Here is a 16853-nt window from a genome sequence, read left to right on the forward strand (position 1 = left end):
TTAATTTTCCTAAAAGTCTCAAGAAACCAAATCAACTCAAAAGTCATGGCTTTGTACAGACATTTCAGGAGGGGAAATTACAGATTTAAATTGGTAGTTATGTTCAGAGCGGAGCTTGTCCTTTCTGGTGAAGGCTTATAGCGTTCAGCAGGATGTGTATCCTACTGGTGCTCAGATAGCTCCTGAGCCTCCAGAGGAGAGCTGACCCCGCTTGAGATGTGCTTTATAAGACTCTTCTAAGATTTAAGCACTTCTATAAGTCACACACCTGTCACTCATCCTATCTTCAACACCACTATCTTGTGTTTATTGATCAGACAAATGGAGAAACAGAACAAAATGGTTCTGGGCAAACTTGCCCTGAAATAACTCTTAAAACAATATGGAGCTAGGAGCTCTTGGCCCCTGATTACAAAAGTCTTTAAATCAAAGTGAGAAAGAGAAAGGGAGGAGGGAATGGAGCATGAGGAAGAACACAGAGATGGGGGGGGGGGGTTGGCGGCAAAGGAAAGAAGAATCAAATATTTGCACACTCTTTATAAAGGCCATAGAGAGCTTGCATCTGCCCTACCCTTTCCCTCAGAACCTCACACGTTCACACAGGCTCAGAAAGGCAGAGTGCACCTCTCCACAGATGATGCTATGATGTACAGACACCGCTACCAGCCAGGGGGCTCCTTTCTGCCACAGGTTCCATTCCTGGCCAATCTGCCCCAGGACCCTTCCAGAGATGTCACCCCCCTGTCACTAGCCAGCCTTCACCCATGTCCTGAGTTCTGAAGAGTGTGTCAACTAAGAGTCGGGTCTGTTTTCTGTACATGAGACTGGGGCATTGCTTACAGAACAGCGAAGCCCTTAGACAAACCCAGATTAAACCCAGATTTCAGGTAAAATTGAGAGAATACATAAGCATGGAGGTGGATGCATAGGGGCAGATGTGTCGCCTTCCTCATCCACAGATGGACAATCTGAGAGAAGAAAGAGGTATAGAACTTATCATAACAAAGGTTTCCACAGGAGAGACATTTGGCACAGGGAAGAATGTGAACAGATTCCCTAAAGCAGGATGTTGCAAACTGACAGATGTACAACTGGCTGGGATGGAGCATGGTGGGGGATGGGGAGAAGAATGCACATCACCACCCAAAGTCAGCACGGGACCGTGGACAGTGCGGCTTAGACAGCCTTCCACTAAAGAGCCCTGGCAAGTCACTGCTCTAACACTGGACGTCCTCACCGGTAGAATAAGTGGTGTTTTCGTACACTGCTGAGTTTTCCCATGAGGATTAGAACTGAAGATGCATACAGAAGAGTCTAGAACAGCAGTTCTCAACCTTCCTAACGCTGTGACCCTTTCATACAGTTCTTATGTTGTGCTGACTCCCAACCATAAAATTATTTCCATTGCTAATTCATAACTGTAATTTTGCTACTGTTATGAATTATAACGTAAATATCTGTATTTTCTGATGGTCTCAGGTGACCCCTGTAAAAGAGTCATCTGGTCCCCCAAAGGAGGTCACAGCCCACAGGATGAGAACTTCTGGTATAGAAAAAACAGTGAATCTACATGGCAGACACTGAGAACTTCTTTCTCATTTAACTGTAGTTTCCTATTTTACTACATTCCAAGTGGTAGAAAAAAAAAAACATTCAAATGGCGGCTAGTTCTTAAAAGTGCGCGTGTGAAAAAGCACACTTTCTTTAGCTGTAAATGGGACTACTACTTGCACCTCGCCTGCCTTGGAGGCACACTTTAATTCCACGTGGCCTTCACCACTCCCCTGTCTACTTGTGTTGTTATTTCAAGCTCTTTTATAAAGTGCAGGTGTGAAAGGATGCCAGCCTCAGCCCCTGAGAGCCTGGGCGGTGTTACTGCTTCTTACAAGAAAAGATAATCAAAGTAAAAAGAAAAGGCTTAGCTGCTATCACATTTTTTTTAACTCTGGCCAGATGCTCATTAGCAACATGCTAGAAGCCAAAAATGAAAGATTAGGCTGCAGCTTGGATCCGAAAATAAAGGCCAGGCTCTGTGTAAAACATTGACAGATGCAAGCCAGAACAAGGAGGGATGCTTCGCCTGCGTCATTTGCAGGAGACATGGCCTTGAGCTGTGTCCCAGGCACTGTGATACAAGCCTGCGTCTCTGATATGGCCACAGTAGGGCTTCTTGGTGTGACATGTCACATTCAGGTCTCTTGGACGCTTCTTAAATACACAGGTAATCTGGCTGCAGCTCAGACACAAATAATGAAAATCGCAGAGTGGGGCTTCTAGGAAATTCTGATGCTTAACACTCATGAAGGCAAGGTGGGGAGTTAATGGTGGCACTAAGGCAGAGGCTGTTAACCCTTTATTATATTTCAGCATCCTCCTGAAAGTCCTGCTTTGATATTATATTATTGTCTTATTTATTTCCACTAGCCATTATTCTTCTAAGTGGAGGACTCAGGCCTCCAGCTCAGGCCTGCCTGACTACACTGCCGCCTCAGCAAATGGGTGTCTCCATCCCATACCCTCGAGTTGATGGGAGGTAACAAGTTCAAGAAATGAATTCCTTACCCTTAGCTCAGCTGCTTGTCTAGACATCCCAAACCCATCTCTGGAGCCTTCTCCTCAGGCCATGTTGCTAGGCCTGGGATATCTGGGCTCTTTACTTTGTTTATTCTTGTACTAATATATTTCTCATGATGGATGAAGAGAGTTCTTCCCACACCATCTTGTGATTAAGAGAATCATATTAAGTAGCAAACCACCTTGGCTCTCCTGAAGATGATATAGTAGAGCATAAAATCATAGGCTCAAGGACCCCTGGCTTCACAGCTGTTGCTCTATCACTCTCCAGCAAGAAGGACTGTGACATCTCTTCCTCTGGTGATGGTGCATCTCCCCACCAGCGTGACCAGTCCTACTCACTGGAGTCCTCACGGCAAGGAGAAGTGTTATCATAGGGCCCTTCTCTAGGAAAGGAAATGGCTGATGTACCCAGGGGTGGTGGGAAACATCTCAACTACTTAGAAACTGGAAGAACTAATGAATTAGTAATGTGCATTATTCATCATCCTCTTTAATAAATCAAAGTAAATATGTTTGGCAGAAGGTTGTCCCAGTACTTTGAAGACTAACGATAGTCATACAAGGCAACTCAGTTCAACTTAGCCAATATTGATTAATCATCTACTGAGTCCCCACTTTTATTCAGAGCTTCGAGGGGCACTAGATGTGTAAAGGGCAAAGGAGATAGTCCCCTTGAACAAAGCCACATGGTTATAATAATGGCTAACTTCTCAAAAGGAAGCACTATTTATAGTTTTCTAGTTATGGTATATATATGTAGCTTTATTAGCTTGCCATCAGTATAATAACATACCTGACTCTGGCTACCTATTTAGCTTAAAGTTTTGAAGGTGCAAAGTCCAAAATTGGTGGAGTAGGGAGTGGCAAGAGGTATGGGGGAGCAGTTCACTTGGCCTCTGTGAGATCATGACAGGAGTATATGTCTGAACAAGCAAGTGACTCCACCTCAAATGAGAACAGCAAAGACAGAAGGGCCAAAGTTACTCCTTATAACAACTCCCTCATGACAGCTATCAAGGGCTTATCCCCAGTGACCTATGACCTCCCACTAGGCTCTACCTCTTAAAATTCCCACCCCTTCCCAATATCACCAGGCCAAACTCCCAGCGTATGAACTTTCGATGGCACACAAACCATATGCAAGCTATACCAGTAACATAAATACACATGATGCATGTGTTTTTGTATATTAATAATTTTAAGCAATTTGAAAAGAAAAATATTTAACTATCAGTACTCTTTTATCATAATTCATCACTGCTTTGATTTAACATCTTTTCTGCTGTATAATACTGTCCTTCAGGCTGTCTGACTTTCACTATGAGTGTTGTATGAACACAATCTTACGTTTTGGGGGTTGGTTTTTTTTGTTGCTGCTGCTGCTGCTGCTACTGCTGCTGCTGCTGCTGCTGCTGTTATTTTTGAGGTGGGGACACTTGGAGATAGGGTTTCTTTGTATAGCTTTGGCTGTCCTGGACTCACTTTGTAGACAAGACAGGCCTTGAACTCACTGAGATCCACTTGCTTCTACCTCGGCCTCGGCCTCTGCCTCTGCCTCTCCAAGTGCTGGGATTACAGGCATGTGCCACCACGCTTGGCTCAGCCTTACTCTCTTAAAAGCAACATGGACGAGTTCTCTCTCTCTCTCTCTCTCTCTCTCTCTCTCTCTCTCTCTCTCTCTCTCTCTCTCTCTCTTTCTCTCTCTCCCCTTCTTTTTGAAATAGAACTGATCATAAAGCTAGTGTCATCCAGTCATGGCTGGAATCATGAAGTTAGAATGAGATGTGCATACAGTTCTGGCTTTCACAGGTTTATTTAATCTTCAATATTATCTGTAACTAATTAATAAAAGTAAGCTAAGCAACATTAGTTTATTTGCATAAAATTTGAAATCAGAGAACTTTTTGAAATCCAGGATTGAACAACACAGCCTTGGAGAATGAATTTTAGGCTATATTTCTCATCTAGAAATGGATTATCATTCCTCAATAACTGACTTCCCCCAAGCTTTTTCAGGTCTGAGAGGGGCAAATAATAATATAAGCAAACACAGTTTCTGACGTAACAGTGTCCTGACCTACAATTTGTAATTTTATGGTGATGCAACAAAAACATACATTTGGTAGAAACCATACTTTGATTTTTTTTTTTATGATGTTAGGGGTGAAATCTAGGGTCTTGTACATGCTAGTCTAGCATACCACCACTGAGCTAAACCCAAGCCTTCATACTTTGCACGTGACTTTTCATCCTTTCTTGGAATATAATTTGCATTAAATGCTGGAATAATGCTGGGCAGTAGCAGGTGGGTAAACCTCTGGTCAGCTAACCCACCATGGAGGAAATTATACCTGATACTATACATTAGACTGCTGGCTAAGCTAGGATATTTGGTAAATGAGGTATGTGAAATGCATTTGACTTACGGTATTTTCAACACGTGATAGATTTGTCAGGCAATAATAATGCCTTTGTGAGCCAAGGAATGTCACAATACAAAAGTGTTCAAGTACAGATGATTTATAAGATCAGCAAGAAACTCGGGCTTGGGGAAATCATCAGGACTCAGTAGAGATAGGTCTGTTCCCATTGATGACAGGAACAATTACAAAAGCAAACAAACAAAAGACTTGCTTTCACAGCAGAGCAGAAGCCAGCTAGCAAATTCATTAAGCATTAAGCATTGACCTGATTTTGTTTGAAGATATAGAAGGGTAGCTAATTTGCGGAATTCATTACTGAATCCTTGGCTTGTCTCATTTTAGCTCTTTGCCCAAAGCCATTTATAATGGACAAGAAAATTAAGGGACTCAGGTGTAATGGTCCTACAAAATAGCGCCATCTTTGGTCGCTTGACAGACTCAACGGTAACCCTGCCCACCTCCAGCAACACTGACCAGTATATACTAAGTTTCCAAATGACCTGAGACTTCCTCATCACACAAGACAACCATTCCCCATATTTTTCCTTTCATGAGCCCCCACCTGAAAGTCCTCTGACCCCTTCAAAGTTCTCACGAATAAGTAGTCAACAGTGTGCTGTCACTCATACCCACTTTCTCCTTTGCTGCAATAGAGAGTGGCTCTGGTAATTTAACGTGTGTTGAGTATTCCCCTCCATGCACCTCACGTGCTGAGCCAGTCCCACTAACATTCTCGACTGTATGTTCTCTAGACACGCCATTTCTGCCACATTCAAAGGGACTTTTATAAATATGTAGTCTGTGAAAAGGCACTAGCGCCATATTTTTTTCACTTAACACAAAGCAGCGTTTCACAGCAGCTCACTTGTCTACATCCCATTCAAACCCAAACACTGCCATTTCCTCAGGCCGTTATGTTTTTCAAAGACCTTCTTTTCTGTGTACCAGTCATGGCTGGTTTTATGTTGGTGCCTTAGAATAGGGTTTTTCTCCATTAGCATTCTATGTTTGGAATATTCTTTGCGGGGTGAGGAAAGTCTATGCCTATTTTTTTCCTTTAAATACTCAGTTCTATTTTATTTTGTCTTTAATGAACAAGTTCATGTTCCTTTTATTTTTTTGCTGTAAGAAAAATGACAGTAAACATATGGTACAAAGCAGTGACCTTTTTATTTCAGTGTGAAGAATACATCGGGACAGCTGGGCGAAGTGACGCACACCTGTAATCCCCAGCACTCGGGAGGCAGGGGCAGGCAGATCTCTGTGAGTTTGAGGCCAGCCTGGTCTACAAAGTGAGTCCAGGAAAGCCAAGGCTACGCAGAGAAACCCTGTCTCGAAAAACCAAAAATCCCAAAAAGCAAAACAACTACAACAACAAAGAATATATCAGGAAGCGTAGGCAGTGGGGTTGAGGGGTTGGACTCTCACAGGAAGCACCCTCCCCCCTCTGTCTGGGGCATGGCTACCTAGAAAGAATATTGACCTTTGTGGTCAGTGTTTGCTGAAAATCTAAAAAATTTCAGAAGAAAATGTCCCTTTGTGTTTAGATTCAGTAATTCATTCAGAATTTATTAAAAGCCCAACTCGGTCAACTATATCCCAGTGAAGCAGAGCACTCCTGCTTGCTGAGGTCAGCTGTGGGGTGACCGCCACAGCCTCTGCAGCCTCAGAAGACCATTTATACACTCCATTTGCTTTAGTCTCTGAGAGCAAAGACAAAAAGCATGATTATATCAACATATGTCTATGAGTGCCACACTCATTTAGAGACAGTCTAATTCAGCAGTGTGATAGGGTGACAGGGACAACCTTCTCGCACGCCAGCTTGTGTGTAAAAGCTTGGGGATCTCACTTGGTGTGGGCTAATGGGAGATTTCTCCGCTGTAAAGATGGATAATGAGATTGCCTTTTGAGTCTGCAAAAAAATTCAGGAAAAAGTTCTTAGTACACTGTGTGGCACCTAGAAGGTGTGTCATCGTGGCAGCTATGACTATTAGAGTGAAACGCAGATTATAAGTTGCCAACAGCTTTCTTTCGTGCCCTATAAGTATTAACCATGGCTGTGCCCTGACTGCTTCCACTCTTGCCCAGGTCCCACCTCTCCACACGCATGGTTCACCCCACAGCCTGATGGTCTCTACACAGTTCATCAGCATACTCACAGTCTCCACCTACTTATTTTCCCAAATTCTCATCTGTCTCTGAAATGCCTACCCTTTCTTCTCCATTCCCTTTACTCCTGTAAGACTCAACCAAGGTGTCACCTCCTCCAGGAAGTCCTCCATGAATGCTTTCCCTTCCGGCCTAGGTAGAGTACTCTCTGCCATGCTGCTTTGTGTTTGGTTCAGTTAGAGCATTTATCAAGACAAATGTGTTAACTATGAGGTAAAGGCAGGAACTGTGGCATTCACCTCACAGGCCTAAGTACATGTGTGTGATGTCTTTGTCTGCTACAGTTAAGGCTCAAAAAGGTGGATTTAAAAAAAGGACTGATCCACAGTTGAGTGGAGAGTGGGATATGACTTTCTCACGTACTCTGGTGCCTCACATTTGACCATGTCCCCTGGAGGGGGAGACCTGGTGGCACTCAGAGGAAGGACAGCAGGTTGCCAAGAAGAGACTTGATACCCTATGAGCATATACACAGGGAGGTAATCCCCCTCAGGAACAGTCATAGGGGAGGGGAATAATGGGAAAATGGGCGGGGGAGGAATGGGAGGATACAAGGGATGGGATAAACATTTAGATGTAACAAGAATAAATTAATTTTTAAAAATTTTTAAAAAAGGACTGAGTGAGTAGGCTTACTGGAGACTAGCATGGTTGTGCCTGTTCCGTGTCTTGCTTACACCTGCTGCTGGTACGTGTCCGCCCTTTGCCTTCCTAGTCTTCGCTCTGGCTCCTGCCTCTACTTTCACCCAAAGCCAACAGAGATTTCCCAGAACAGGTCATACAGAGGAGGTGCATTAAATGTCACCACCAGAGTCTTGTAGACAGAGCCTGGCAGAGTGTCTGAGAATGTCTTGTAAGGTAATAGAAAATACAAAACCAAATCTTGTTTGAACGCGTAAGTCAAGGGCGGGCTCACTTTGACTGCTTAAGTGTTCTGTGCTCACTTTCAGAATAGGTCCTTTAACTGCAGAAGAGAAAGGATAGATGTGTGGCCAAGGTGAGCTCCACAGCATTAACTCTTTGCGCATCTGGGACGTAGCAGAAGCAAAGTTTCATGTATGGCAGGGCTGCCTGTCACAAGCATCCATGGTGGCTCAAAGAGATGCTCTCCCCCCTCCCACCAAGGGACACTGACCCTTTCTGGAATATTTAGGAAGGGGCAGAGGAGGCTAGATTGCATGTGTCCTCTTCTAAGAACGTTTGTGAACTCCCTGCTCTGACCTAAAAGCCCCCTCTTGGTATGTATGACATGATAAATAATGGCTACAAATAATGTGCAAATGTTTGCTCTCTTCCAGGAACATGGGTGACATTCGGAGGTCAGATTTCAGATGAGGTAAGCCTCTTTTCGCTTCTACAGTTCTGATGAGGAAAGTGTGCAGTAGGGACAGTCTTCCCTTCCCTAACCTCCCAGGCATTGGGGAAGATGAGAAGCAGATCTAGGGTGAGGTGACTGCAGCCACGAATCGTTTGGGGGGGGGGGCTGTCAGTAGAAGGCCTTTCAATAGCGAGGCTCCCAGTCCTCTCTCCCTACAGGAGGACCTGGGAGCATATCAAGAGAGCTCATGACTGGCATTAGGTAGGGATGCGTAGGGCTGGGGCAGAGGCACATTCACAGGGAGTACAGCAAAGGCCACAGGTACTGTTAGGCATAAAGTAAGCATTAAGATAGGAGGGAACTAGGTTCATAGCCAAGGACTCCAGCCAAGGTGTCACCTCCTCCAGGAAGTCCTCCATGAGTGCTTTCCCTTCAGGCCTAGGTAGAGTGTGCACTGTGTGGAAGGTAAAAGATAAAGATGGCCAGCCTGTGAGGAGACCTATCCTATCCCCCCTACACACACTCAGCCATATCTCTCATCGCCCCCCCCCCCCTATCACCACACTGTCTGCTCTCTGCTGTAGGGAGCCCATGTCTGGGCATGCAGGGCTGACCTCTGTGGTGAATCAGTTGACAATTCCAATTCTCCAACTCGCACAATAAAGTTGTCACGAAGGGCTGCAGGGAAACTTACACAGATGTACGCCAAGCAGCTAGTGTCTTTCTGGAGAGCAGCTGTGGAAAGGTTCCTTCAGAGCTGTCTGCGATGATGAGCAAGGAGGGCTAGCCCAACCCAACCCCATCACAACTGAATGGCATAAGCCCATCTGTTCTCCAGAGATAAAACTATAAGCTGAACACACTGAATTCACTTCTTTGATCATTTAGCTTTCGCTCAGACTTTCTGGTGCTCACAACTCAAAATGGTACAAGTGACCACACCATGCTGTTCTGTAATTACTAAAATGCCACTCCAGAAGGGTGTAAGGGCCCGAACCATTTCAACAACACATTGGATAGGTATTTAGCTGGGATGTTAACAAATGTACTAACTTGACCCTAGGCCTTTCAAATAAAAACCAGGATATATGTTACTCATATGAACAATATAATTTCTTGAAAATAATGAGAGCACCAACTAATAGCACAGACTTTGGGGGTTTATCCCAAATTTTCTCATCTGTAATGTAGTCAAGTTAGCTTTAATACCGCATAAAGCTAAACCCTATTCACATTAGTTTAGTCAAGAAGAGAGAATTTATTTTGACTTTTAAACTATAAGTATAGGCTCTATACAGCCCTCTGCATCAACTTGCTCTTTGGGTAGCAAGAATGAAATAGCCACAGAAATATCTAAGACTCAAAAGGACCAGAGCACAAGTTCTGTTTCTAGAAACTCTGTGAAGAGGAGAAAGGTATTCCAAGAATTTTCTGCAGCATCTATCTCATTAGTGAGATACCTTTCTCTCGCAAGCCCTTTCTGGGCCATGTGGCTCATTAGGCCATTAGGCCCTCATTGAGGAAGTGAAGTCTACTACGCTGATGCCTCCAGGCCCCATGAGGGAGAAGAGAATCCCTTATCACTTCCAGCTTTCAGATAAACAAAAAAACAAAACCTGAAATCTGCAAAGGCCAAATGATTTGCCCAAGTTTATTTACCCAGTAAGTGGACATCCCTGGACTGGATTCACATTCCATTACTGTGACAACAGACCTCAACCAATCAACTTTTAGGGAACAAAGGCTTATTTTGCCTCAAAGTTTCAGGGTTTTCAAGCCAAATTCTGTTGGTTCCTGTAGTAAGCCAGTATGTCACTGCAGTGTGTGAAGTAGAGGACAGTGGGTACCATCCCCCCTCTAGGCCCCACCTCTTAAGGATTCTGCCATCTCCAAACAAAGCTCAGACTAGCGGCCAATCACAGGAGCTTTCATGAAACATCTCAGATCAAAACTATATCACAGCTTAAAACCAGTCTTCAGACTTAATTTAATTTTCCCCCCCATTATTCCACGTAAGGTCTATAGATTCTGTGATTGGGGAGTGTTTCCACTATCAGCCACTCCATTTCAAAATTTCTGTAGCTAAGATGTCATTGTTCCATTTCCCAATAATAATCCACCAATCTGCTGTATGACACAGAGTAACAATTGTTTTTTTACTGCAAGTATGGTGCTCTCTAACACTCGGACAATCAGAACGAGGGAGACTGTCTGCTAAAGGATACGCACACTAGCCTATTTCTGCTCTCGAGAGTCTTAATTTTTAAAACACCAGAAACAGTCTATCTTAGAAACTCTGGTGAAGCAACTTTAGTCCACCATCAAAGAACATAATGGAAAATCAATTGTAATCATTTGGGAAGTGGGATTTTTTTAAATCCCACTTTTTTAATTTTTTAATCAGCAAAGTGGAAAACTATTGCTCCACTGCTCTTTACTTCTTGGCTGCTGCAGCTGTACCTCGGGCTGATTGCTGATCACTACAGATAGCCCTCCACTCTCCCGCCATGGTTCTCAGCCCAGCGGATGGAACACAGAGCGCTGACCCACACAGCCTGGGGCAGAAAGGAGCTGTTCCCTAGGAGTTGGGGGGCGGGGGCTTGCTCCCTCCCCCTGTGTTGACTCAGCAGCAGCTCCAAGATGATGCCTGTTCCACTGCACTGCGGGTGGCGTGAGTTGTACAGCAGTCAGGATTGTCTGGCTTTTGATTCCTCAGCACTGTTAGCTAGGCCTTGGGGAAAGTCACAAGCTTTTAGCTCTGGAGTCATCCAGCTGCCAGAAACCATCGGCTTGCAGAAAGGAGTTGAGAGATGGAGTTGGCTGATACAAATGGCTCCTTTGTCAGCAAGATTAGATGTCACAGAGGGTATTATCAAACAAGGTCTTCCCCAGCAGGGTGGGGAAACATGGATCTGAGCCCCTCCGTGCTCTGTGGGCAACAAAAAACCACCCCCCCCCAGAAGTGGGATTACAAGTACCCTGTGTCTGAGGGTAGGAGGATCACCTGCCCCACGCTTCAGTCTCCTCTTTGGTCACTGCAGCTGCGAGAAACAAAAGTGGTTAACTGAGCAGATAAAGGATTTAGCATTGCTTAGGGAGATGCCTGGCATTCCTGACCGACCTTTGCACCCTCTTGCAGGTTGCTGAACGGTTGATGACCATTGCCTATGAAAGTGGAGTTAATCTCTTCGACACTGCCGAGGTCTATGCTGCTGGGAAGTGAGTGGGAACAAGTTTCTGTCCCTCACATGGCATCTGTGGTACCAAGAGGGTGTGCCCAGACACTGCTGCAGGGTTGGTGGGGAGACGCTGCTCCTCTTGGGCATATGTCAGTAGGATGCTCTTCCTCAGCACTTGGCTGATATTCATGAAAGTTGTGATTCCCAAATGATGCCAAGAAGTCAACAACTTTTGCAAGGAGGCACTTCAAAGCCTACTCGCTTTTAAGTCAGCAGGTTACGGACAGACCTTGCTAGTGTTCAGGAGTAATGCCTAGTGATTTCCTTTGGACCTGAGTAGTGACTTTGCACTCTAAACACAGCTCAGAGCTGATACGGTCAGGACAGATCACTGAGCACACGGCACACAACATAACTAGTCTATTTTTAGAATAGTTAAGGAGCCCTGGTCTCCTGAAATAAACTTGAGTGTCCAGCTTCCATCAGCAAAGGAAGAAAGCATCCCTGCCGGTCTCTCAGGGGACTGTGGAGTAGAGCAGAGCAGGTCCACTAACCCTCCCTTTTGTAAAGTTTCAGTAGAGCTGAACATTTCAGTCTCCTCAGTCTTGGTGAATCTGCCTGAGGAAGTGGAAAGGGAGAGAATGTGAGGATGTCTTCAGAGCACCTTTCCACAACCCTGCCTTAGGGGCAGGAAAGGTGTTCTGTCCTGTCTCCTTACATCTTAGTGCTATGACAGACATTATGCAGTCGTATGGACCACTATAACTGCATCCCTGCACTTGGGGACATCTGAATGCCCATGTAGATCCTTTCTTTGCTTCCAGGATCATGGGAAACTGATATTTTCCATTAAAGTAGTCTGCAGTCTCTTGTCCTCTGGGAACAACTCAATTGTTTTCCACTGCAATAGGTGGGAAACCTTGACTCTCGTTGAACACCACCAAGTGGGATATTTTTATGTAGGACCAAGCTGCCAGATGCCTCCTCTGGTTCTTATGTCAGGACCACAGGCGGTCTCCTGCCAGCGCCAGCATTTGGCAGGTGCTTCTGGAATGCCTGAGAGCAGGATTCTGCGAGCACAAGCAGAAACAGTGGAGACTGTGCTACCAGCTGAGAGTGCTTCTATTTTGGGGATCTGTAGGCACTGAGAGTTCACAAATGGGCTGGCTCTGGGGTCGGGTTGACTCTTGCTTTTCTGAGGCACTGCATCCTAAGACATTTTCTGTTCTCTCTTCAGGGCTGAAGTGATTCTGGGGAGCATCATCAAGAAGAAAGGCTGGAGGTACCACGTTTACCATAACTGCTTGTTTGCCTTTTCAAGATTACTGATATGCACCAGAAAAGCAAAAATAAAAATCACATGGTACTAGAACAAAAGGCTATCCAAAATAATAATAATAATAATAATAAACACTTTGTAAAGAAATAATCTACAGTGGCTTGGAAATAAATGCCAGGGAGTTTATTACTTTTGCTTCAAATGTTACATGACCATTGACTACAGGGAGCCACAGTGGGGTTGAGCAGAGAGAAAGAGACTTTCTCTTTTATGGAATTATGAGAATTATGTTTATGGGATTATTTGTGCATAAGAGAAAGTGCCATTTTCACAGCTTTGACTGCACTTTTAATTAGCAAAGAAATCAAGATAACAAGAAACTATCTAGACACGGAGATTTATGTTCACCACTCATTGTATTAACAGCTCTCTGTATGAAGATGAAATGAAAAGCCCTTGGGATAATTGCCTAAAGCTTTCTCATCTGCATACAGTTGCCAACATCTGTCCAGGGTGCCAGGCGCTTTGATTTCTGAGTATTCAGAGAAGTATCTGCTACCCTCGAGGGCTCCAAGACATTCAAGGAGTATGCTCACCCATCCCTTCCACCAACTCTGTACCCAAAGCAGGTGGCAAGGATGGTTGCGTGGCTTTGGGGCTGTCGTGCAACACAGCACAGCAAGACCGACAGCCAGGATAGATTAGTATGAATATTTCACAAGCCATCTTTCAGCCTCGTAGATAACAGCTCAAGCTATTACTGAGCTATGAAAAGTTTATATGGTTCACATTTGCCTCCAGGACGAGACTGGTGAGAAGATAAACTACGCCATCCTGGTGTGGAGCTTATAAAAGCTGCTCAACAACAAACAACAACAAACAAAAACAAAACAAAACAAAAGCTGCTCAACTAGCTGGCTTGGCTTCTTGTCCTTGAGTTGTCACTTGTTGCTCCATTGTCCAGAGAGAGTAATTTCACTTCCCTGATCCTTGAGGGGGATGCTGAGGTCCCCGAGTGAGAGGAGCATGAAGCCTTTGGGAGGCTGTTGCCTTGCTGTGACACACACTACTATTCCCCGCCCAGAACAGTTGCTCCAGGAGCCGCCACAGGCAGCCAACTAACCAAGCTTTCATGCAGTCTTGCCACTTGAGCATAAAAGTTAGTGTGCATACCCACGTGGGCAGAAACGTTGGTAGCGAGTCTAACTTCAGCATTTGGACAGAATGTGCAGCCTTAGTATAATATTTGCTCAAGATAATAAAAAAAGGCTATTATTCATTTTTTATAATATTTAAAACATTTTTGGAAGACAAAAAGTGCTTGCTAAAGGACACCTGGCTCCCCTGTGCATATTATTATCATCATAGATAGTGGAAGGTTGATGTGGTAATCTGAAAAGTGCCTGACCCTTTTGGAGTATGTCATCCCCAGGACGTTATGTCCACAGACCTTCCATTGCTGTAACTCAAATTACTTTTCAGAGAATTAACTTAGTAGGGTGGGGTTGCTGACATTTTGCCATCAAGTTGTCAGTATTGTACCCATCTCTCCCATCATCAATCACACAGGGCCTGTATGGCCGAGAGCTTTGAGGTCTCGACTCTGTAGCTGACAGAGATATGCATGCCTTGCAGCTCAAATAATCCCAAACTTTAGTCTTAACCTTTGAATCTCAAAGGATTTTATTCTAAACTGAAGTGCACTGAGCTCTCTCTGCCTCACAAGTTTAAACTATATCCCTGTGGCTCTCAAAGGACGGTTCTTGATGATCACAGCACTATTTGCTACTCTCAAGTGGGGCTTTTGAGAGGGTAATGAGTTTGCTGACATAGTTTTCATATTTCATTCCTTTAAGGTAAAGTGACAGGACCTTTGGCAAAGGATGTGAACATTTGTTGAGTTCACCGCTTCGTTCATATTTCCATGCAGTCAGTCGCTTCGCACTGTCCCTGAATGTGGTGATTGCATAAGACAGTAACTCAGGGCCACTTGGGTCCATGGTCCTTGGCAGAGAGAAGGCTTCCTCCCAGGAAAGGTTCACAGGCACTCAACATTATGCCAGATTCTAAATAAGTGTTAATTGGTGGCTGCTCTTTTAAGCTACTAAGGCAGCTCATCCTGTAAGTCACCTACATTCTCAGGCACCATTTCTGACCTCCAAGGTCACCTCCCACTCAGTTCACACTGCAACACCACTTACAGGCAGGCTGGACAGCCCTCCCCCTCCAAAAAGTATTTCCCTTTAGTCTCTTCTAGTATCTGACTTCAAGTCACTACTTCCCAGCCTTCCTCGCTCTCACATTTAGGTACTGTGAAGTCAGAGCCCCATCTCCACCATTTTTAACCTAAGGAGCAACCCAATTCTTCTGGTGCCGTAACAGTAACATGATTTTGTTCATCATTAACACACAAATTATTCACTATTTCTCTGTGTCTGTTTGATGTACAGGAGGTCCAGCTTGGTCATCACAACCAAACTCTACTGGGGTGGAAAGTAAGTTAAATCCCCTTTATTTTTTATTGTATATGATACAGAAAATGACTAGCAATTCCTGCTTTTTTCCTTTTTTTTTTTTTTAACACAACCATTTTACACTTAGCTCATATTTAAATGATTGGCTTATACTAATTATCTTATGACTGCATCTTAGCAGAGCATCCCTAAAGACATTAAGGACATAGCAGATGGCCACTTGTTACTAAATGATTCGTATAGATTTTTTTTCAGTGTCATACTCAGAACCATTTCCAAAACAGAGGTTCAAAATTCAGGAAAGGAAAATAAAGCACCACAGAAGAAAAGCTCCTCAAAGCTGCCAAAACTCAAAGATTTCCACATTAAGGCAAAGATAAAAATATCTTGCCTGCCTCCATGTCCAAGTCTCTGATCATTTCTGCAGAAAGTTCCCAGTGCTCTCATCAAAAAGCCCAGCTCACTGGAAAATCACAGAAGGTCTCTCCATGCCACTCACCAGCAGGACAAATGAAAGGGCTGCCCCCTTTGTGTCGTTGGATACGGAACAAATCCACAGGCTGAGCGGGCTTCTGATGAGCCAGCCTGTTAGTGTTTGAACTGGTGCTTACATTATTCAGCAAGAGCCAGGGAACTGGCCTGGCTGTTTGTACCAAACACGGAAGAAAACAGCAAGCCAGTCCTGACACCAGAGCAATGGGCGGCCTCAGGCTTCTCGTAGAAATCTCAGAGAGGCTGCCATCCTAACAACAATCACAAATCAGAAACATGTAAAACCTGTTTACTACCCTGTTATGTTCATTTTTGTTTAGTTTGCTCTGCTTTTCTTTTTCTTTTCTTTTCTTTTCTTTTCTTTCTTTTCTGGTTTTTTTTTTTTTTTTTTTGGTTTTTGCTTTTTGTTTTGTGAGACATGGTTTCTCTGTGGAGTCTTGGCTGTCCTGGACTTGCTTTGTAGACCAGGCTGGCCTCAAACTCACAGAGATCCGCCTGCCTCTGCATCCCTGCGTGCTGGTATTAAAGGTGTGTATCACCATGCCCAACTGATTTGTCTTTTAAAATGGGAGGTCCAAGCTAGTTCTTTAGGAAGATTCCAGTCACAATGCATATGCGTGCACACGCACGTGCTCACACTGCTATGCTCCTTGAGCTTGTCAGTGATATGAAGATGCAAAGATGGGCTTTAGATTTTTATTCCTATTGTCCTCTTCTTAGATAATAAAGAAATGCAGGTGAGGCTGGAAAGACAGCTCAGCGGTTATGAACATAGCTTGTTCTAGCAGAAAACCACAGAACCTGAGGACTCGAGTTCGAGTCCCAGTGTCTGAATGGGTCTCAGTGGATGCAATCTCTCAGAAATCCAGGGAAAACAAACAAACAAACCAATGTATAAAAAAGAAAGAACAACAGCAAGAACAGAAATGCAGGTGTCCG

At 44.2% G+C, this 16853-nt stretch overlaps 1 protein-coding gene across 3 annotated transcripts in view; it reads left to right on the top strand.

The window, feature by feature from the left end:
• Positions 1–16853, top strand: part of Kcnab1 (potassium voltage-gated channel subfamily A regulatory beta subunit 1) — a 380966-nt gene that overhangs the window by 297868 nt on the left and 66245 nt on the right. For all 3 annotated transcript variants that reach the window (XM_051157257.1, XM_051157258.1, XM_051157259.1), the window contains exons 3-6: positions 8471–8508; positions 11630–11709; positions 12907–12951; positions 15399–15443. In XM_051157257.1, coding sequence (XP_051013214.1) covers positions 8471–8508; positions 11630–11709; positions 12907–12951; positions 15399–15443 — 208 coding nt within the window. The remainder of the gene's footprint in view (positions 1–8470; positions 8509–11629; positions 11710–12906; positions 12952–15398; positions 15444–16853) is intronic.

This window comes from Acomys russatus, chromosome 15 (assembly GCF_903995435.1).
Source record: "Acomys russatus chromosome 15, mAcoRus1.1, whole genome shotgun sequence".
Taxonomy (NCBI): Eukaryota; Metazoa; Chordata; class Mammalia; order Rodentia; family Muridae; genus Acomys; species Acomys russatus.